Source organism: Semicossyphus pulcher, unplaced genomic scaffold (assembly GCF_022749685.1).
Source record: "Semicossyphus pulcher isolate SPU_LCO1_2020_fin unplaced genomic scaffold, fSemPul1.0.p SCAF_3, whole genome shotgun sequence".
Taxonomy (NCBI): Eukaryota; Metazoa; Chordata; class Actinopteri; order Labriformes; family Labridae; genus Semicossyphus; species Semicossyphus pulcher.
This window is the reverse complement of record NW_027211704.1, coordinates 1,119,222-1,140,970: the sequence shown is the minus strand read 5'-3', so window position 1 is coordinate 1,140,970 and position 21,749 is coordinate 1,119,222. Positions and strand designations below refer to the sequence as shown.

Sequence of the window (21,749 nt, the reverse complement as noted above, 5' to 3'; positions counted from 1 at the left end):
GTGAATGAGTGAAAAAGAACCAAACATACTGAGAAACAGAAACGTGAGTGAGAAAAAGGTGCGACTGGTGTTTCCTGTGCTGACAGGAAGTCCTCGAGGGACGACGAAGGTCACCAAAACATTATTTGTTGTTTTATTGAAGGGAAAATAGAAAACTATGAAAGGGATTTTCTCTAGAAAAAAAAACACTTGAAAAGGCAGAAAATAAGTCAACGTTTTAAAAATGCTGACTAATTGATCCTCAGAACAGCAGAATATTAACGCCTGAACTTGTGTTGTAATCTTCTTTTTACAAATAATTTGAATCAAATGTCTGATGTAAAAACTTTGCTCATCAAGTCCTCATTTAAACTCACTTCTGTAACACCCAGCAGCTCTCTTCCTTTTGTCTTCCAAGCGGCCCGTTGGACACGCCGAGACCTTGAATAATCAGAGTTGATGAGGCAGTTAGCTGCGAATGGTTTTTCCAGGAGCGATGGCGATGATTAATCAAGGGACTGAGCAGCAGCGGCCTCTTCAGCCGCACACATTACCAGCTTAATCTCTCTATTGATTACAGCTGCAGAATAAAACCGATACTTCACTGCACATTTTCTCTGCTTTCACACACGTGTGTTTTTGTTTCTGTGATTTCAGACTCACAGGGATGATGAATGATGCTTCTGTTGATACCATCTTCGTACCACACCCACTGCCCCATATTGAACAAATAAATCATGTTAAGCACGAAATCAGATTCACATTTATTTATCACATTTTTCAAAAGTGTTTCTTCCTACAGCAGGGAGCGTGTTTTCACAGAAGTATTAAAAACAATGACTCGTGTAAAGGGCATAAATATACATTCTGACGTCTGCTTACTGGCGTCTAAAATCTTCACAAGGACAGCGGGACGTTTATGAAGACAATAGGAGATCCATAACCACACTTTGATCACAACAGGAAACACACTCTCCTGTAAACGTCCATTAAAAAGTCTCTGTGGTTTCATAGATCACACTGTGAGAGATATCTACTCCACAGGAAGCTTCCTCTTTTCCTCACACACACAAACACATTCACATATGTACAAACACAAACACAGTCAATAAAAGGTGGTGTAAGAGTGTGTGAACTCGTGCCCCCTCGTGTGTGTGTGCGTCATGTGTTGAGACAATAACGTGTCCATGTGCTCCGCTCCTCGGGGTGTTCGGCCTCGCCCTCTGGGATCCTGCTTCAGAGGTGACCTACTTCTCCTGATTGTCAGCAGAAGGCCGTTTCATCAGCTCGCTTTGTGCCGAGGCACTGAACTGTGCTGGGACCCTGCGACAGGCCAATTGGACCTGTGTAATGAAGCTCATCACACACATGCATGCACACACACACACACACACACACACACACAGGCTGCTGCTGCCGTCAGGTCCAGGGCAGCAGAATTTATAACAGCCATTTATTACCTCCTCCTTTATGAAGGAAATGTGATTCCTCTGCGTGTTTCTGATGCACATTACGGCCCATCATTGGAGGGGTGACAGAGATGGAGCGGAGGGTGTTGATGGATGTCGGTGCAGAGGCTGGCTGTCATTACTCCGTCTATTGAGCGGAGTGTGTGCGAGCCACAAAATGGCCGCGGAGCCCCAACATGGCTCCGGTTGCGAGGAGTAAATGTCTCCCATCTGACGAGCGGCGCGAGGTGTCCAACACATTCGTTTGCTGCGTGTGTGTTTGGAATACTTTCAGTAGTAACACAATAGAAACAGTGTGCCTGCCTCTTCACAGCACACAGTAGAAATGAGAAATATTTACACAACATTTACTGACTGTTCTGTTCAGGAGGAACAAGTGTCATCAAAAAGCAACTTATCATAAGAAATATGTACAAGAACACTGCAAATTCCCACACGGAGTATGGGCGACTGAACACAACACACTGTAACACCGAACGCAGCATCTCTACATTATCCTACAGCCTACAGGACACTCATCAATACAGAAGCAACAGCGGCATTACATTCATATAAATAACAAGAATCCCAGTGAACCCCCGAAGAGTCTCGTCAGCTCGTTTGGCTCCATTCATGAGAACTGAAGACCAGCTTCACTGTGCGTCCTCGACAACTCCCTTTAGAGGTGCAGCGACGGTCCTTGAGGGTGTGACATTTAGTCCCTCGGTATCAAAAGAAAAGAAGACACTGTGAGCACCGTTCTGTTCAGGTCAGGGTCCTTGGAAGTCCATGGATTTTCTTTTTTATAAGGCCCAGGAGATCGCAGGGATGCACAGATAAGAGAGGGGATCACCTGGGTGTCATTCCCTCTTTGAATGGCACAGAAGAAGAAAGGAGCAGAAATCTTTGTTTTCAAAGTGTCTGAGACGGAAAAGGTCAACGGGGAGAGCAGCAAGCGGAGGACGAAGAGCACATCAGAGGGGTCGCTGAGCTGATTAAGTAATTGATCAGTTAGTAACTGAGCTGAGAGCCAGCTCCATTCTCAGGTAAGTGTGTCCTGCTTTCTCTCACTGCTGTTATCTGATGATCAGTATAAAAAAGAACAAAAGTCTTCTGTCTGTATCCTGAGTTAAATCAATATCCCCGGCAGTCACGGTGTTTACACGTACATGTTACTGTGTAAGGACGTAACAGATACCTGATTTACACAGGTACATTTCTCCTGCATGTTAACACTGTTTAGACGTATGTGCATGCCTGACAAACGGTTGGAGACAGGGGAAGTGACAGAGAAGCAGCTGGTCATAAGGAGAGCTCGTCACACTGACGTGTTTGCATATTTAAAATGATTTCCATCTGAACACAAAGTCTCCTACGAGTCAGCTTCAGCTGTCGTCTGGATTCGGGCAGAAACCTGATTCTTGACGAGCTGCATGCGTGCACAGATTTATAGTGCACAGTGCATGTACACACGGTCACTGGTTACTAACATAACCCTGTTTCTCTGAGTGACCTCCTTTCTTTAATGTGTTTAAATGCACTGATTGATCCTTCGTCAAATTTGACTTGACATGAAATGATTGTTAGCTTTCAACAACTCCAGCTCCCATGAGTCTGCACTTCCTGTCCTTTAAAGACCTCTGCAGCTCGATCAGTTGAGCTGCAGTTGTTGAATGACCGAGGTCACAAATTAGCCTCCATCTCAGCTTTAATGTTCTCCGTAGGATTAGACAATGTTTAGGATTCGGGAGGAAATCTCTTGTATCATGTTTCAGCTCTCTGCAAAAGACGTAAGAATGAAGCTCACAGCAGGAAACACGTCGCCTGGCCGGCCTGAGAATGGGCTGGGACTTGTGCTCCCTGTAGCCAGAGGTGCTCTGCATCCCCATCTGCTCGCCTGGCCGTTCACGCTCGCCTCTCTAGTCTGTGCAGCAGGTTCTCTGTCAGAAGTAATGAGTCACGTCAGCAGCTTTTTGCTCGCAGCCCTGCGGTACTGCAGGAGAGGAATGATGGAGTGAAGGGAGGAAAAGAGGAGGGAGATGGAGAGAAGGAGAGAAAGGTAGAGGGTAATGTGTGTTCATGTGTTCACAGACTTCAGGGCTCTGCTCCTGGCAGATTCTCCATCTATCTGTTTCTGCTTCCTCCATCTGTCTCCTGCTCGCTTGTTGCTCCGAGGAGGAAAAGGACCAGAACACAGGGCTGCATGGGTTTCATCTTTTTGTCCTTCCTCTGCAAAGTTTTTCCCCGATCTGTCCATCTGTCCTTCACAGCCCTCTGCCGGCGTTGGGTCTGAGCTTGATGACCCACTCGCCTCCATGGTTACTGTTGTACAAGTCCAGAAGGTGTGTGTCGGGGTCCAGGCAGTGCTCGCCTGCAAAAACACACAGAAGTCTGAGTTGTTGTCGTTGAGCAGCTGAGTGAGAGAAAAATTCTGCTTTGACTTCACACACTAACTACAGCTGCATCTAATGATTACTGTCGGTATTGATTGATACGCCAATTATTGTCTCAATTAAATGATTAATTGTTTGACTCATTGAATGTTGATCAAGTTTCCTCATTCAGCTTGACGTCTGTGAAGATCTTATTTTGTTAACAGTCAAAAGTTTTCAGTTTTCAGTCACAGAAAACTGAGAAGCTAAAATGAGATTTTACCAATTATAAAAATCATTTTTCTGTCAATAAACTATTTCAGTATAGTACAGCATCTATTTTTAACTGCACTTTCAAATCTGTAGTTCTTTGTTGTTGTTTTTTTTTATGATACGGACTGCTTCACTGTATTATATATGTAAAGGCCCAACTAGGGACAGGAGTTGAAAGCTATAAACTCTGTGCAACACATCAGTCTCCTGCTATGTACTGAACTATGTTAAATTGCATCGTCCCCATTCAAATAAATAAATAAAATTCAGGAACATATTTTTCTCTCGTATCAGCTGCGGACTCGTGTCTCTATCAGGACAGTGATCATAAATCAATGATCTCAGGTACGAACGTGCAGATTCAGACAGAACACGTTTGTCTCTCCAGCGTTCAGTGTGTCAGCTCTCCTGTGACAGCACAGACGTGTGTGTAATAAGCATTTGTCTGCTCTGATAACTGCAGATGCACTGCTCTTGTCTCTTTGGCGTTTGCACAGCTCATTACATAAGACCCGGTGCCCTCATCAGCTCAATGAGCAGAAAGACATGCAAATGTCAGCGCAGAGAGAAACGGTGAAGCCAATCACACTTACCGATGTTCCCTCCCACTTCATACAGAGCACAGTCTGGGTACGCCACCGAGCCGTTCCTGTTGAGAGACATGAAAGTTGTGTATCAAACTGCAGAGGCTGTTGGAGGCCAGATTGATACGAAGCAATGGTCATATCCTGTTTAAAACACAAGGTGGCGATGTTTTCGTGAAAAGAAGTCTGAGGCATGTTGTGATGTAACCTCTGCAGCATCGTACCTTCGCGTTTTGCCCTTTCCGTTCTCGGGGCTGCGGAGGCCCTGGCGGTGAAACTGGGCGAGCAGGTCTGAAACTCGGGAGTTGATGTTGAGCTGGAACTCCATGGTGCCGCTCACCAGATCCCCGACCTGGATCTTCACTGTGCGGCACGGCTGCAGGAAGAAGAATATTCATCTCAGTGCCCACACCTTACATCCAATCAATAATTAAATCTGCTCTTGCGCGAGCATTCTGCATGTATTAAAGTGAGTAACTGATGCTTTTCACAGATACATCAATAATAGAGTTTGTTCCAAAGACTCAATAACCAGAGATCTGATATTATGGCTGTTTATTTTGAAGTGATCTCATTGGTTCCTAAATCTCACCTCTGACGTGTTTTTATCGGGTTTCTCCCGGCTGTCCGTGTGGATCTTCCTCAGCAGGTTCTTGATGCGGCGATCGTAGAACTGGTAACGCCGGTTACTGTTTTCATTCAGCTTACGCACCTGGTTCATGAGGAAGTTAGGGATCTGTAGCAAAAAGGAAAACAAAGACATTTATGTGATGTTTTCATGCCAAGAAAAATGATCACATTTCATATCACTACGTCACTTTCTCCTGTTCTAACTGACTCCTTTTATAAAGTCAACAATGAGTCTAAAGGATGAGCAGAATTCGATTAAAGCTTTTACTGATACTTACTCTCCAACCTGCTAGTTAACAGCGGGATTATGAACCTTAAAGTGAGTCCTTAATAATAACACTAATATGTCTTTAGACTGATCAGTGGGCGGTCCTACCGTCCAGAGCAGGTCCTGGTAGCGGATGAGGAGTCGCATAACGTCAGCTGCCTTCTCTGCGTGTCCTTTCTCTGCTCCCTCCGTCAGCCTGCTGGGGACGGCCTTGTGGAGGAAGAGGTTTGGAGCCATGATGGTCGCTACGGCCCACAGGTTCATCCTGTTCCTCTTCTCCCTGGAAACCACCTTGCTGAGGAACTCGAGGAGGGCCTGACGGACGCACAGATGAAGACGTTTTTGGACTCAGTTTTAACACCTTGAATCTTTCCTGTATGTTCAACATTCCAGTTTTATAGAGGTTGGAAGCCACTCTCTCATTATGAACTGAACAATGTGCAAATGTAGAGAGGCCACTTCTGCAGGAGCACGCCATGGAGTAAAGTGGATATCACAGGGACTGAATCATCTATAACACCTCTGCTGAGAGGTACGTTAATGCACACTAACTTTCAGCTGCCTCCACTGGAGTCAAAGTAATTAGTTCAGGTGGGTTTTATGCTCCTGGATGCTATAAGCGGAGCTGACTGCACATGAGTGTCGGTGAAAGTGAGTCATGGTTAATGCCAGCAGTTATATAACTGAACAGAGTGCTTGAAATGTGGAATAAAAGCAGAACAGTAAAGCAGGCCGTTATGAAACAGTGCCTCTGAATGTTTCAGGTTGGAGCTGAGTTACAGATAACACCGGGGTGACTTTATGATGAGCAGAAGAAGAGCGTTTAGGATGCACGTAAACACTGTAGGACTAAAATTCTTGCTGTAGATAAGAGAAAACATTTTATTATGCTAATTTCACACTTCATATTTCCCTCTGTGATACCTGTGGAGTAGCTTAGCATCATTTACAGTTAAAAACCTCCTCATGTTTCTCACCCTGCTGCTCTGTGCACGCCCTCATTCAGCCTCTGCCTGAAACCACTCAGTCTGCTCTGTCCCTTTAAGAAACCCCGCCCCTACAAGCCTGCTTTCTTCTGATTGGCCAGCTCTCTGAAGCCCGCTGACGTCACAAAGTGCGGCGTGTAGAAAAAACAGTGTGAAAGCTGGTGTTCACAGCAGAATGAGCTGAGGAGCCTGAACATCCAACATTGTAACTTTATGTGTTAAAATGTGAAACAGCAAAATACCCCGTCTTTAATAATGTTAGTGAAAGTACATATTAGATATTATAAACAACGTGTATCTATTTCGGGTGAGTTAAATAATCAATCATATAACATATTTTAAAAGCTTCTAATGAGGTTAATCATAACTACATTTACATACGACAGACCAGGGAACCTTTTCTCATACATGTACCAGCACGGCGCTCTATTTTGTCAATAGGTGACTTTCATCGCCTGCTAACAGAGACATGTAGAGGATTAAAAAGTGCAGTGGTTCTATCTGAAATGAAAAAGAGTACAAGTATAAAGTGTCAGGTACAAGTTCCTCAAGTAGTTACTGTCGGTGCCGTTCTTCAGTTCATGGGTTTAGTAACGCTCCACCACATGTATAGTGGAACACTATGTGACTGCACACAGAGCACCACTGTGTGTACATGTGTGTTCTTTCAGTGCGTACCTTCAGTGTGTTCCTGTTGGGCTCCGGCAGCAGCAGGATGAGGAGGTTCAACATGTGGAGCTTCTGCTTCAGGTCTGTGATGTCTGCAGGAGGAGGGAGCAGAGCTTTAACACACACACAGACACACGTTTCATTTCCTCTGAGTTTAGCTGAGAGTAATGGGATCCCTAAAGATTAATGACACTGTGACAGGCGGCCATTCGGTGTCTTAGCTTATGCCTCTGTGGTCACACGTCGTTCATCACTTTCAAACTCACACACTGCGCTGTCATCAATCAGATTATATTAATATCAATCCAGACTTTTATTTACTAATGTGACAATAGCAGATCTGTAGCTCTACTTTCACTGTGCATGTATTTGTGGCGGTGCGAGGACGCCTCTTAAAAAGCTTGTTCATCTTAATGTGGATTTCTCAGCCGGAGCAGAAAAGATAAGCATCACACGGCGCTGTCATCGCGGTACAGAGACCTCGCTGAGCTGTCTGTGAAAGTGGGCAGCAGATTGTTGAAGTGGTGCAGAGGAGCAGAACAGGACTTGTCATGCGTGCTAATTTTATACAATAAGTATGCAGCTTGCTAGCGACGGAAACAGACACACAATGCAGTCACGTCGACACCACACCCCTCTGATGCTGATGCACTGTGTGATTTTTTACAGGTGCTGTCGTTGTGTAACAGTGGAGGAGCAGTGTAATTAGTGGTGTGTGATTTGGCACTGTTTTAAAACGTAAAGTTCTTTCATCCGAACAGCAGACACAACAGCCTCGCCTAAATGCCTGAAATACAGTTTGTGGCTAAATGTGACACAACGATGTCCAAGTCAACGCTTACACAACAAAGACTTGGATATTTACCGATTATAAAGAGTGACAACACAAGATTCCTGAAGTAAAAAATGTTGGCGGTATGGCTGCTGGTCTGTGCTGGTTAAGCTGTTTAAAGTAAATCCAGTAAAGTCGCGTCCACTGACCTCTGACTGCGCTGAAGGTGTTGAGGTACTCGGCGGTGAGCAGAGGAGCGGGCAGTTCCCGGATGAACTTCTTGAGCAGCGCGGCGGCGTCGTTCGGACTCACCTCGTCCCAGCTCACCTGCCCTGAGTAGAAGTTTGTCTCCAAGGTCTGCTGCAGCATCTGCAGACAGAAAACAATGACAGGTTTGTGTTATTGCATCACCACAGATGAACTGTCAGTGTGAAGTTCCACTGCACACCGTCAGTGAAGTTACCACTTCAGTTACTTAATTAGCAATCGCTTTCATAACTTGAACTGTTTATGCTGTAGCCTCATTTTTCAGTGACAGTCACTCTGAGTTATGAAGTACAGATATGAGGAGTTGCTCGTCACTCAATGTCCCTTTGTTAAACTCGCCAGTATCAACTGAGCTCTTGACGATGTCATTGTTAACTTCACAGGCATGAGGTCACAAATTATTACCTGTATATGTTATCAGTCTCTATTTGTGCCTCAGGTGTGTCAGAGTGAATAGACACTACCTGCCTTCTACAAACACAGGTGGTCATAGCTTTCTTATTAATACACTAAAAAGGTTTGAACTCTAAAATAAGTGTAGATTGTTTCTTTCCTCTGTTTGTATAAACATGTTGGGCTCTGCTAACAGGACTAAAGGGCAGAATATGCTGAGGGGAGCAGATCCTAGCTTGTGACACAACACATCAGTAAACTTTACACAAAATGTCAAATTTACAAATATTTTTATGACATTTGCAAAGGAAATAAGAAAAATCTCAAGTTTTCTGAGCTGTAAATCTAAGTGATCATTTTCAGTCACTCTATTTATCCTGGTTATCTGTTCTATACATGCTAAATGGCGCCCTCTTCTGTCTGCTTTGATTGTATTAATTTACCATCAAATGTGCATGTGCTGAGTTACGTTCAGGACTGATGGTGTACTTGGCAGCAGCTCAACAAAATATTACAGACTTTTTCTCATTGGACCTTTTCTTTCCAAATGTCAGCTGTGGTGAAACTCAGTCACGCGCTGTGATTTTCCTGACTGCTGTCAAACACTCCTGACATTTCACACCGCTGCTCTTTAAGGTCATGACACATGTTTTAATTTCTTGCCCTTAAACACGAGATTACAATCGTAAGGGACTTATTGTGACATAAAAATGATTTGGTGCAACGACAGAAATGTCTGTGAGATGAAATATCGCACCTTGATTCTGGACTGAGATCCTGGAACCCGCAGGATCCCCTCCGAATCCACTCCTTTCTTCTCCAAAAACGACAACAACTGCAGAGAGAGAGAGAGGGGAAGGAGAGAGAGAGACATCAGCAGAGAGTCAGGCCTCAGCAGATAAGAATCTCTCGCTCACCTCTGCTGGTTATCCTCAGTAACTGCTGCTTTGTGCAGGGTGTGGTCAAAGCATTTCACATTCAGAGGACATTGAGACTGTTTCATGTGCTATCTGAAGACTCTGTTTGCACTGAACTAAATACAGTCAAAATGATGAAAGGTGTGCTAAAACTGTCACCTCGTACCTGACCGGGGGGGACAGCAGGTCTGATATATTACAGGTACATTACAAAATTCCAATGACTTCACAGACGGTTTACATAACTGGCTGCATTAACAGCTATAGCTCACAGACAGCACAGATCAAACACTACAAAGTTCATTAAAGTTATCACTTATCAGTTATCACTAATACACTTGTTAAATTGATTGTAAGTATTTAAATGATCATAAGACGTCTCTGAAGGTCATTGATCACATTCTTACCGCCTGCATGAAGAGAGGAGTCGACGTGTTGGGCTTCATTTTCTGATCGCCCTCCAGCAGCGTGGCCAGTGGCACCCCGAAGAGCGAGCTCTCTGTGACAGACAAACGTGTCATTCAGGTGTCCTCTGCCTCACATCGACATTTAGCCACTGTTCTATAAGGGAGACATGTCCTTCTGTTGTGTGTGTGTGCCTACATCTATACTGCCGCGTCATTGCTGCAGTAATTCTGTGAATATATTCAGTCTGACCAAAGAATGTATGGATTAGTTCGAGCTGATTACTGTATGATAATAATATGTCACCATAGTGTAAAATCCAAATCAATGCTATAATTATATAGAAACAGACTCTATGTTAAATATTAAAGGGCCAGTTCACTGATTTTCACCCTCAGTCCTGTCATGCTATCATGGGGAGCTAATGTCATTATGGTAGAGGAAAAAATGCAGTTTCTCTCTGTGCCTTTAGAGGGCGCTATCTGCTTCTCCAACAGGCCCTGGAAAACCTCCACCAGACGACGTAAAACGCGTCATCTGGCGGAGGCCAGGGAGCTCGCTAAACTACACTTCCTCACTCTCGGACGCCGCCTCCGATGTCACGTCTCGTTCAGAATCGTCAGGTTTGAAATGTCGACTGCAGACCTGAAGATGTTTCAGACGATCCACCGGTATATTCTCGTCGTGTTTCAGATTCTGTCCCGCTCTGAGCCGTCGCCTGCAGAGAAACGGTCGTATTTCACTCCAGCGTCTCTCGCTGTTCCTTTCAGAGGGAGGGGCGCAATGCATGCTGGGTGTTGTAGGAATGTAAAAAACGGGCGAAACCAAGAGCTGTTTGTACGACTTTCTTCACAGCTATGCCGCCAATTTCAAATATTATTGCTTCTCTGGATTACAGAGAACACCAGCTGTGACTGTGAACTGCCCCTTTAAGACTGCATATTGTCTATAAAACACTGATTGTGTACAGGATGTCTTTTTCCTTGTGTGTGTTTTGTCCATACTCTCTCTTCCTGTGTGTGCTCAGTCATACCTGGGATCTTCCTCTTGCCGGTTTTGTGCCTTTTGACCTCCAGCTCTAAGAGGTCGCACAGCGCCGTCATGTCGATGAGAGCCAACTGACGCACCTTCTTCATGTCTGTGTGCGAGAGATCCTGAATGCGAGTCACTCCGAGACGGCACTTGGGGCAGATGACCCGCTGAGAAGGGGAGAGATTTGAGGGAGAGAAAAGTGAGGAGAAGAGGGATTGGAGTCGAGAGTTTGGAAGTGGAGGGAGGTGAAGAGAGACAGAGAGAGAATCGGATGACGAACAGAGAGGACAGGAAAGGAGGAGGAAACAGCAACAGTGTCAAATCATTTACAAAATACTGATTATAATGCTGTCTGATTGATGAATACGCAATGATCATGTTTTCAAACTACTACTTGTTCTGCAGAGGAACTTAATGTACCCATAAACACAAGAACTCTTCTGTTGCTCTGAGCTACTCTCCTCATTTATTCTGCTCAGCCCAGTTATATAACCAACAAACGGGCCGATTAGAGCAGCTTACAGTAACATTTCTGTTTGTGTGATAAATTAAATCTTTAAAATCGCTGTAGCTGAAAACAAAGCAAAGTAAGACTCACAGATTGTGTGTGAGGCTTTACAACTGTTCAATAAAGAGGAACAAGTTCTGGTAACAAAGTGTACTGCAAACATTTATAATTGGGGATATTATTTATCATGTATGTAGCTCGTCTTCCCCAAACATATACAGTTTCCTCCTTTCAGTAGAAAGACTTCAGATGGGTATTTCCCTTTTGAGTTCATTAGAAAATTATCTTCACATTTAAAAATATCATCCCTTGGAAATGTGTCGGTGCTTACCGGCAGGGTGCCATCTTCTTTCCTGCGTAGGATTTTGTTCTGCGGTAGTTTGGCCTGTTTGAGGAAGATGACGGCCTGTTCGCAGTAAGCCACATCGGTGATGAAGAACTCTTCTTTGGGGGCACCTCGCTGATGCTCTGGTGTCACAGCTGAGCGGGAAATAAACACACACGAAGAAGCTCTATTAGTTCTCTTGAGGAAGTTGAGATGTCATGAAAAACTTCATGCTTCATGAAGGATAAGGAGGAATTAAAACACAAAAGAGTCCATAAATATGAGGAAGTGTAAGCACACACACTCCCTTTGTTTTTTCGTATCTTTATCTTGAACTCTTATCTCTGAAATAAGAGGAAGAAAACTTCGGTAGAAACAGTCTATCTTTATTTACTACTATTGGTCTGTAACAGCGTGGCACTTCCTTTACTGTTTCTAAGACCTGCGTGTTTCACTGTTCTTTGTCTGCCGATGCCAACCACTGTGTGCTTTGATTGTTAAAACATCAACTGCTGAATTAAAAAGCAGCTTCAGAAAACTTTTCCTACAGTTTTCAGGTCAGTGAACTCAGCGCTGTAAAGAGAGCGACTGTCTCCAGCGCCTGCATGTAGAGACGAGGAGTTATCTTGGGATTAATTAGAACCAATTAGAAGACAGATAACACGGTGCTGAGCTGATCCTGACACACAATCCCTCATCAGGACCGCACACATCTGCTGCTCACCTGACTTCTTCAGGTATTTGTTTTAAAGGATGTGTAGGGCAGGTCATTTGTAATTTGCCACAACAACAGAAATCTCGTTTTGATTAGATTTGATTATCAAAACAACCACAGCCAGTGTTTTGAGCTTCTTCGTCGTGTTGCGTACCTGCTTTCACTTTCACTTAAACTAAAGATACGACTTCATGTGGCTCTTACCAGATAGTGGTGTTTTGTTAACCGATGCCATGCTGTCTTCAGGAGCGTCTTCACTTTGCTGGGACTCGGGCAGAAGGGTCTGGTGAGACAGAGCATTTATTGTCACGTCACAAACACATATCTTTCTGTAAGGAGACATTTTGATTGAAACCGCTGGGAATACAGGGAGTGATCGTGGATACAAAGAGGGCTTTCCTTTGATGAAAGACTGATGAGGATCAGAGGAACTGTGTCTCTATTCCCCTGTCAGGGCTGCTCAGAGTGACAGTGAGGACAAAGCCTGGCCTTTACATGTGATTTGCCTTTCTTGCGACAGGGCAGCCCCTTTGCATGGAACAAGACACTGCAACAATAGAAAGTCCCTCGCTGAGCCCTGACAGTCGACGGGGAAATGCTTATTTCATATTTACTACATGCAGCTTTGACTCACACAGACTCAGCCTGCTGTGAACTAGTATAACATGATCACAGTTATCCGGACACAAAAATCTACTCGCACATAAACCAGCTGTAAGAGATGAGTTCATTCATGTGACTCTGCTGTAGGAACTGCTTCTACATTAAGAACCAATTTCAATCTACAGCCTGAGATGGATTTGCTTTTTCTATGAGTAAATGTGTTGATTTCCTTCTGGGCCGAGTGTCAGGGACTTAACTAGTTCAAAAAGTCCTGACCTGAGTGATGGGGGGGTTGAAGACGTCCCGGACGTCCCGTGGAGGCGGTTTGTTTCTCTTGCGGAGGGACAGCGTGTAGGATTCTAGTCGACGCTGGACGGCCTCGGCCTGGGTCCGGGTCAGGGTGGACAGCAGCACCGCTTTTTCTACATCGTCGCCGTCCTCATTGATGAGGTCCGACAAACCGGCATCAGCAAGCCACTGCTCCTCCTGTTCGCCCTCTGAGACACAAACAGACAGTGAGACACACGGAGACAACAGCAGGACGTAGAGACAGTATAACACAGTTTAAAACGCACGATGGTGCAATATTAACTATGATATTGTACAAAGATGACTTCTTTCTATTTTCAAACCAGGAATTGACTAAATACCTTAATAAATGTGACACCTACTAAAGAGTTAAGTAGTCTAAAAATCATTTGCTCATAAACATCTGTGGGACTGTCCAATCAGGAGCAGCTGTCTGTGTCAACAGGAAGTAACTACAGCTTTAAAGGCTGTAACATGACTCTCTAATGTAACAGACAAATTTGACTGTTTTATAAAAGTAAGTATAGGTAGATTTTTTTTATATATGCATTGGGGCTGAACAATTAATCAATATTTTAACGAAATCGTGATATCACAGGAGGCGCGTTATTTGTTAAAGGTACGATGTGTGTCTGATGTAAACCTCGTGCTGCAGAGACGTTCCTACACGTCACACACAGACGTAAGAATCAGATATCTTTGTTTGGTTCACATCCCTGCACAGATCCCACCACGATCATTTCAACACGTCTTTCAATGAAAATCAGAACAATGACGTAAAAAGGATCATTCCATTAAATATCGTAATACATTGAAATTGCAATACAAGTAAAAATAATCATAATTAGATTATTTCCAAATCGATCAGCCCTAATATGCATGAATGGAAAAATATGAGTAACAAATGTGTTTGTTCAGAATGAGGGAAACGATTGTGCTGCTACTGAGAGTTCATTCTTCACAGCAGACGTATGAAAGAACATGTTTGTGTGATGCACACAGTTTTTATACACTTAGTGTGAATGTTGTAAAACCTATTGGACAGTAAGAGGTGGTGAATTGTTTACACACTATTATAGTGAAATATGAACTTCAAAGTGTTTCTGTTGAGCATCAAATCAAAAGCTATTATTAACACAACATAATCAAGGAGCAATGCCATCAAGTCAGCAGTCATGAATGGCTATTTGGCTTGTGTACATAAAGTACTCCCTGGCACAAAGTGTTTGATAGTGTTGTCATGGTGATGAGAGCTACTTTGCTGCATGAGAGAAACCCGATATGCCGCCATGGAAAATGCATAATTTCATGGAGGCTCTCAGCAGCAGCTGTGTTACACGAGGCTTTAATTCTGCCACATAAACTCAGGACTGCTTCAATCAAAGCTCGTTCTATCCTTTCCTAATCTATCACCACAGGATTAGCAGCTTTTACCTTCTGACTGTCTGGAGTCTCTCCTGGTGCAGTCGAGGTCTGTGTAGCCACTCCCCTGTGTGATGGTCTCCACCTCACTCCAGAACGAGTCCAGGCAGAGTTTGTCGGGGTGCTGCTCCTGTTCCTGGGAGGATGCCGTATGTGTGCTGTGTGCGTCTTCAGCGGCTGCCTGGTCCTGCGGGCTGGCCCAGGGCTCCACGCTCATCTCGGTGGGGCTGGGATTTCTGGTGCAGACATACACACACGTAAAGAAATCACACGCATGCATGCAAACGGACGAGCAGAAACACAAAGACACATACAAACACAGGAAGAAGCGGTGAGGACGGGAGGACGGATCAGCCGGGAGAGCCCAGAGAGAAGGAGAGACAAAAGGAGTGGGATGGAGGGAGGGCCGGAGTGAGCAGAGCGATGGCGAGAGCGGACACAAAGGGGGGTCTCTATTGTTCTTGCAGAATGTGGCTTGGAGGCAAAGTACCCTCTGGATCCACTAGATGTCACTGTAAGAGTGTGGGGTGTGTGTGTGCTATGGGCTACACCCCTCTGAAATAGATAAATAAATAAAGACCACTACTAACAATGGGCGACCTAACCTGCAGTGAACAATTTGAGATTAAAAAAATCATCAATCATCTCACATTCTTGTCTGAACACGAGCAGGGAACATGCAGCCACCTTTTCCTGCACAGGACTCAACAACAGAAGAGACTGTTCCCTGACAACAATGGGACACACTCAGCTGCAGATACACTCGCAGCCTCGAGCCCTAAAATGTGACCCTGTGATCACAGACACAGGAAGTGGTCAGCTGACTCACTCCATCGGTGTGTGGTTTGGTCACATTCTTCAAGTCTCGAGAGACATGCCAAACCACACTCTGTCAGTCTGTTAGCGAGGAATGCCAGCTGGCTCGTCATGACTACATGACAGCGATGGCTGCCCGATGTATCAGAGCCCAGAAATAGCCATCATACTTTCAGTATTGGTGTGATGATGTGATCAAGCTGTTATACAGGCCCACAGCAACTATAAGATCAGACTGTCCAGATCAATGCTTTGGTGTGTTAAACCAGTGTCATGGCTTCTTAGAGGGGGGGGGGGGGGGGGGGGCTGTGAGTTTCCATAGATACTTCTTTATTCTTTAAAATTTACTTCAAGACTATTATTGTCATATCTGTGTGTGGTTATATACTAGAAAGACTTAGATTAACTTTTCATGAAGTAATATTAGACCATACAAAGACAAATAGAGAAATTAGGGATGCACAGATTTTTTGCTGATATCCGATAGGCCGATATTTTCCAACCCTTTTTGATGATACCGATACATGAGGCACATGTCTTTTTCCACCTAATTGCAGAGAACATCAAGTCTCCCCTGTAGTGGAATTGATATCATGCTGCTCTTATTGTAGTAGCTGCGATAAAGCTGCTGTACTGCAGACATCTTGCACCCTACTTCCCGCTTGATGGAAGAGGCGTGGTGCAGAGTTAATGTCATAGCAGGCTTTTTTAGGGAGTCATCGAGCATTTAGGCAGAATTAAAGCATTTTTTATCGTCTGAAAATATCAGCAGAAAAATGACACATCTGCCGATATGTCATTTTCTAGCCCTAATCTGTAACATCGTGCATCCCTGAGAGAAATATAAAGCAATGCAAAGTACAAACTAGATAGCAAAATGCTCTGTGAAAATAATTCAGGTCAGGAAAAAATCCAGGTGACAGAAATCAACCAAAGCCGTTTAGCACTATCCCTTAAACCACACGTTCTAAAGGTCTTCACTCGCATCATGTCTGTCAAACGTGGTTTAATAAACGTCTCCGTGCTCTTGTGTTACGGTTCTCTAAACCAGCACGGTTGCATTCCAACATACATACACAGTAGTATGTAATGTAATGTAAACAGGCAGGGCAGTGTGCTCCCACCTTTCATTAAACCAGCCATTTTTCAAAACATGTCAAGATGTTACTTAAGGAAGCATTCATCAGGAGCTGATGCACGGCTCTCTCTGGTTTGCTATCTACAACAAGGCTGAAGCATCGGGAGCAGACAGATCTGCTATTTGTTCTTCTGTTAATCAATCAACTGTCATCTATAAAAAAAGGATGTTTCATCTTCAAAGTGCCGACCCAAAGATGTGACAGTTATATTAAAGAACAGAAAGGAGCGAGCCGTCCTGCTGAGGAGCAGGAACAACAAATATAATCCCTTTTCCCTTTTTGTTATCTCAAAGTGACACTGACTGACAGAAGGGGATGACCTCTATCAGAGCCACACAGGTTTTAGTGAGAAAATAAAATGTAGTATCTCTATCTGACGAATGACGAGTACTCAACATCAGACATTGGTGCATTCCCTAAAAGCTAAATACAGACATAAAGAAGCAGTTATTTTTACACATCAGTCTCACTATATACCTTACACCCTGCTGACTAAAGCCATAACATGTGTCTACCACCTGCTGTGCTCATGGATAAAATAAATCCAGCCTGAGAGGTCAGAGGTCGGCACACAGCAGTGAACTCTGGATCCTGCAGCTCAGCAGCCAAAGCAAGAATTCACAGATCAGATTGTTAAAGAAGTTCTGCACAGAAACATGTTCCTATCATACCGATCTGTCTGCAAACTGCCACACTGTTACTGCATGTTTCATATGGAGGAATTTAAATCTCAGATACAATCACCAGCTAACAGACTTTACAGCATAAACTACACAAACCACAACAGCAGGAGCCTTGAAGACACGTTTACCTTATGAAGCAGCACTTCCCTGTCAGATTATTTTATGACTTCACTGTAAGACATCTAACGTACACAGCGTCACGTCCAGCCCGACACAAACTGTCAGAACAACATCCAGCTCCAGCTCCTCACACATACCTGGCTTTTTTCTTCTGAGAGGGCGACTTCACGCGCTTGGTCCGCGCTGCATGTCTGGTCGGTCGGAACCTGAAACGGTTCAACCTGGTGTGTTGAAACTGCATGTTGGACTCCATCCAGCTGACCATTACCTCCTCTCTGCCTCCCATATCCACAGTGCTAAAGGAATCCAGGAATTACAGTCCAGCACAAAACCTAGCTTTATCCACTCCTGGTGTTTGGACACCATGTGAGCGCGATGTAAATCTGCCCGCTGCTCTAGTTTCTCTCTCTGTGCGGTGACAGGAAGTGGTGCTGTAAGACTTTGTGTGGCGTGTTTGTGAGCTGAGTGGAGCTGGAGCTGGAATGCAGGAGGGAGTGACGACTTTCTGAACATCAACACATCATTCACACCTGTCCCCTCCCGCGACTCTCTGAGGCGACACGCCCTGCCTGCATGCCTGATGGCCGAAAGCTTCCTCTCTGTTACAAACAAGAATGTTCACATGATACTTTCAAAAACTTGAGAAAACTTCTCTGGTATCAAATCAATGACGGTCCTTGTTCTGGTCCAGGGGTCGTAAGAGAAGAAGCCTCAAGGTACACGAGTGAAAGCTGACTAATGTCCATTCAGGCATTTCTTAGTGTCTCAATGAGCCTTTTAATTATAAGAACTACGCTCGCATTGAGCTGATTAATCAAGGATTCTTTGTTGAAAAGATGAAGAGGCAAGTTGTCACTTCTTTGCTTTGCTGTAACTGTGTCAGCAGAAGATTAATTTAATCAAACAGATCAAAGCTTAAAGATGTGTGCATGAGGTGTCATTGCATTAGGTAATCCCAAGTCAAACAGCACGTACTTGTAGTGTGAGTGGTAAATCAAATCATGCCTTATATGCAGAAGACGGACACTTATTGCACCATTCATTCTTTCACATCTACTGCGCTGGTTCGACCTCATACCTGAGCAGCTGACATAAACAGCTGTCAGGTGGATGTATGTGAACGAGCAGCAAGAGAAAGTGCAACAGGTCTGTCGACACTGCCTGTGGGCGGCCCCCCAACCCCTCACCCAATCACTGATTCATTAGCATCACTCTTTCATTCTCTCTTGTCATGCTTACGACAGGCTTTACATCGGCCGAGGACGTAAACAGACAAGAACACACTTTAGGTTAACTAAGACCCTTTAGGTTATGAAGGTGAAACCGATCAGCACCTTAAAAAGCAGGCTGATACCTGACTGTGTTTTCTCGCTGCTTTGATAAAGAGCTGAAGAAGTTAAGAAGGAAATTAATTTCCATGAAAATTCAACAGAAACCTGCGTCGCAGCTTACAAGGAAGAGCCTCGCCGGATAGTTTGATCTCTACAGTTTGACTCTGCTTCTTATCTGTCATAAGACCCACGACACCTCGGATCACATGTATTCCTTCATTGTTGCCATGTAGAAGCGTCTGAAGAAACAAAGAAGAATGAAGAAAGCTTTGAATCTTTGCCTCAGTACAAAGAGGAAAAGCAGCATTGTCTTGTTTCGAAACATGCTAATAATACGCTTCCTCTTGCCAGTAGAGTGTCAAGCTCAGCTACAGAACAACACACATGCTCCACTCTGTAAATAGATTGAAAACAGGCACTGCTGCAAACGCCAGGCGTGTTTCATTTTGAGGGGGGCTTAAATTAAAAAAAGAATCAACAGGAAACCTTCTGCTCCGAGACAAGAATGGGCTGAATGTCAAACTTTTGTCTTGTGTTTGACTCAGCAGCCCTGTGGGAAATAACACACAGTAACCCCGGCTAACGACTCTGGCACAGGTATACAGTAAGCTACTTGAAAAAGCGGCAACACACAGTTTAATCCTGGTGGCTGAATCCCAGTGCAAGCCTCTTAGTTTGAGAGAATGCAACAAGTTCACTCACACGGCTCTGAGAAAGTGTTTCTTCTTAACCCCTGGAGGTCCGTAGAACTGTCCTATGATAAATCCAGACATAAATATTGATGGTTTTTCACAGTTAGTCCACAAAGGCCCGACACTTATCACCACACAGCCACAGACACACACCGTCCTGTACAATCAGACTTGAAGTTGTTGCACAGATTTCCGAGTAAAACTTTTTTGGAACAGCTTTGCTCAGCACCCATTCCCAGTTTACACATTCCCAGTTTACACATTCCCAGTTTAGCCCAACAGTAGTGGAGAATCTTAATCCACACATGAGCTTCAGGCCCCTAAGTCCACAGCAGCATCGGAGACCTAATCCTACCTGGCCTTGGCCCGTGCGATGACTCTGCTGGAGAGCAGCAGCAGGGCCGCCGAGCCGCTTCTCCCCCACGGCATCCCGCTGTTGTCCCCCCGAACCGCTGCGAGCTGTAGGAAACAGCAGCTGCCTGCCCCTGGCAAGCTGTTTCCTTGTAATCTCTTCAGTGCCCAAACACATTAGAACGGAGACGGCCTCGCTGCGAGGGTAGGCACGTCACTACATCGCATCCTGGGGCAGGAAAGGAGGTCTGCATCGGGAGGGGGGCCCGGGGAAGGAGAGGAGCTGAGTGGTTGAACAGCTGACCGGGGCTGGGACGCAGACACAGGGACAAGGTCGTCTGAATGGTTGGTTGAATTGTTGAGGCTAAAGTTGGGAGCTGAGTGGATGAGGCAGAGGACACAGCAGCTGCATGCCCGGCTGCCTGGACGGCCTGACTAACTGTTTGGATAAAGTTACACATTTCCACCATTGGGACAAAGAAAGGTGGAAAACATCCTCTGTATTAGTGGCAACATGCTCACTCATTCATTTACTGATTCACTCAAACTCATGAAGCAACACAGATCTCCATCAGTACCTGAAGGCAATGCTCCAAATTACAGTCACTTATTCACAGCAGGGTGAAGACAAACGACTGGCAGCGAGATCTCAACGTGGTGTCATGAACTCACACAGAAGAAATGAGAGAAAGGTCACTGTAGGGAGGAACACTCAGCAGGTCACAGAAGGTCACAGGGTGCTGGGCTGAACTAAGACGGTCGTTTTGTTTATTGTGACGTCGTAATCGGCCTCAAAGAAACATTTTTAGGGAGATTTACTAAATTTGTCTCAATAGCAGAGAGCTTAAAGAGCTCAGCACTGAGGATTGAACTTCGCACCGTGGCAGTGCTCGGTGAGCTTACAATAACAACACATCCATACATTGTTTCCTGCGACATATGTGAGCTACTCAATGGTATAAAACTAGGTGATACAGGGCCATGAATGAGGGCGGTCTGCTTTTCTTCACTCGTCACTAATGGCGTGATTTTAGGACAAGTACCTCAAGTAGCTACGTTCAGTTTAAAGTAATAAAGATTTTTATTTAAATAAATGTCTGTAAGTCTCTCTCTCTCTCTGAATGAGCTGATGTTAAAAATATCTCCACTGTTGTTTGGAAACTAACTCCTCATAAGTATTATTCTTTTCAGTTAAGAAGCCCCAACTATGTGCACTATGTACAAATCGACTCTTTAACAAAAGTTCCCACTTAAATCAAAGCCTCCTTTGTGCCTATAGATCACTGTTAACGTTTTCGGCCCCCTTGTCGGAACAAACATGAAAAGCAGATGCAGTCACACGATATATAAATAGGAAATTAAATGTAGAAACAATTAACATTTCTATCTGACGTGGCTGGAATAAAACGAGCCTCCTCTTTGTTGTGCTGTGAAAGATATCTGATGGGATTAGTGTAGTCTCTGCTCCAGGCTGCTGCTGTCTCAGCTCTCTGGCAGCGTGCCCAGTCACTCCTTCCACTCAGTTTTTTTCTAACCAGATCAACACAGATTAGGGAGACCACAGGGATCCCTCTCAGGATTTCACCCTCTTGCCAGCTCACTCTCTCTCTCTCTAAAATAACTGCACTTCTCTCTCCTCCATTCTTTTAGACTATGGCTAAATCTCCAGAGGCTTCACAGCGCTCTGTTTTGTGTCTGTAAGTCACTCTCCTCTCTCTCAGCTTTATCTCCCACATGGCT

At 44.5% G+C, this 21,749-nt stretch overlaps 1 protein-coding gene across 2 annotated transcripts; it reads right to left on the bottom strand.

The window, feature by feature from the left end:
• Positions 1-731: 731 nt before the first annotated feature.
• On the bottom strand, positions 732-20,096 carry LOC138606194 (rho GTPase-activating protein 40). Of its 2 annotated transcripts, none has more exons than XM_069678657.1 (15): positions 20,014-20,096; positions 14,890-15,113; positions 13,423-13,643; positions 12,748-12,826; positions 11,835-11,983; positions 10,997-11,162; positions 9,966-10,057; positions 9,399-9,476; positions 8,191-8,350; positions 7,219-7,301; positions 5,663-5,869; positions 5,249-5,392; positions 4,881-5,032; positions 4,666-4,721; positions 732-3,798 (listed from the first exon to the last, which is right to left on the bottom strand). In XM_069678657.1, the coding sequence occupies exons 1-15, from the start codon at positions 20,085-20,087 to the stop codon at positions 3,692-3,694; spliced, it is 1,992 nt and encodes a 663-aa protein (XP_069534758.1). In that variant the 5' UTR covers positions 20,088-20,096; the 3' UTR covers positions 732-3,691. The 2 variants fall into 2 exon arrangements, with proteins under 2 accessions (XP_069534758.1, XP_069534757.1); XM_069678656.1 differs by lacking the exon at positions 20,014-20,096 and adding an exon at positions 17,773-18,199.
• Between the last annotated feature and the right edge of the window lie 1,653 nt (positions 20,097-21,749).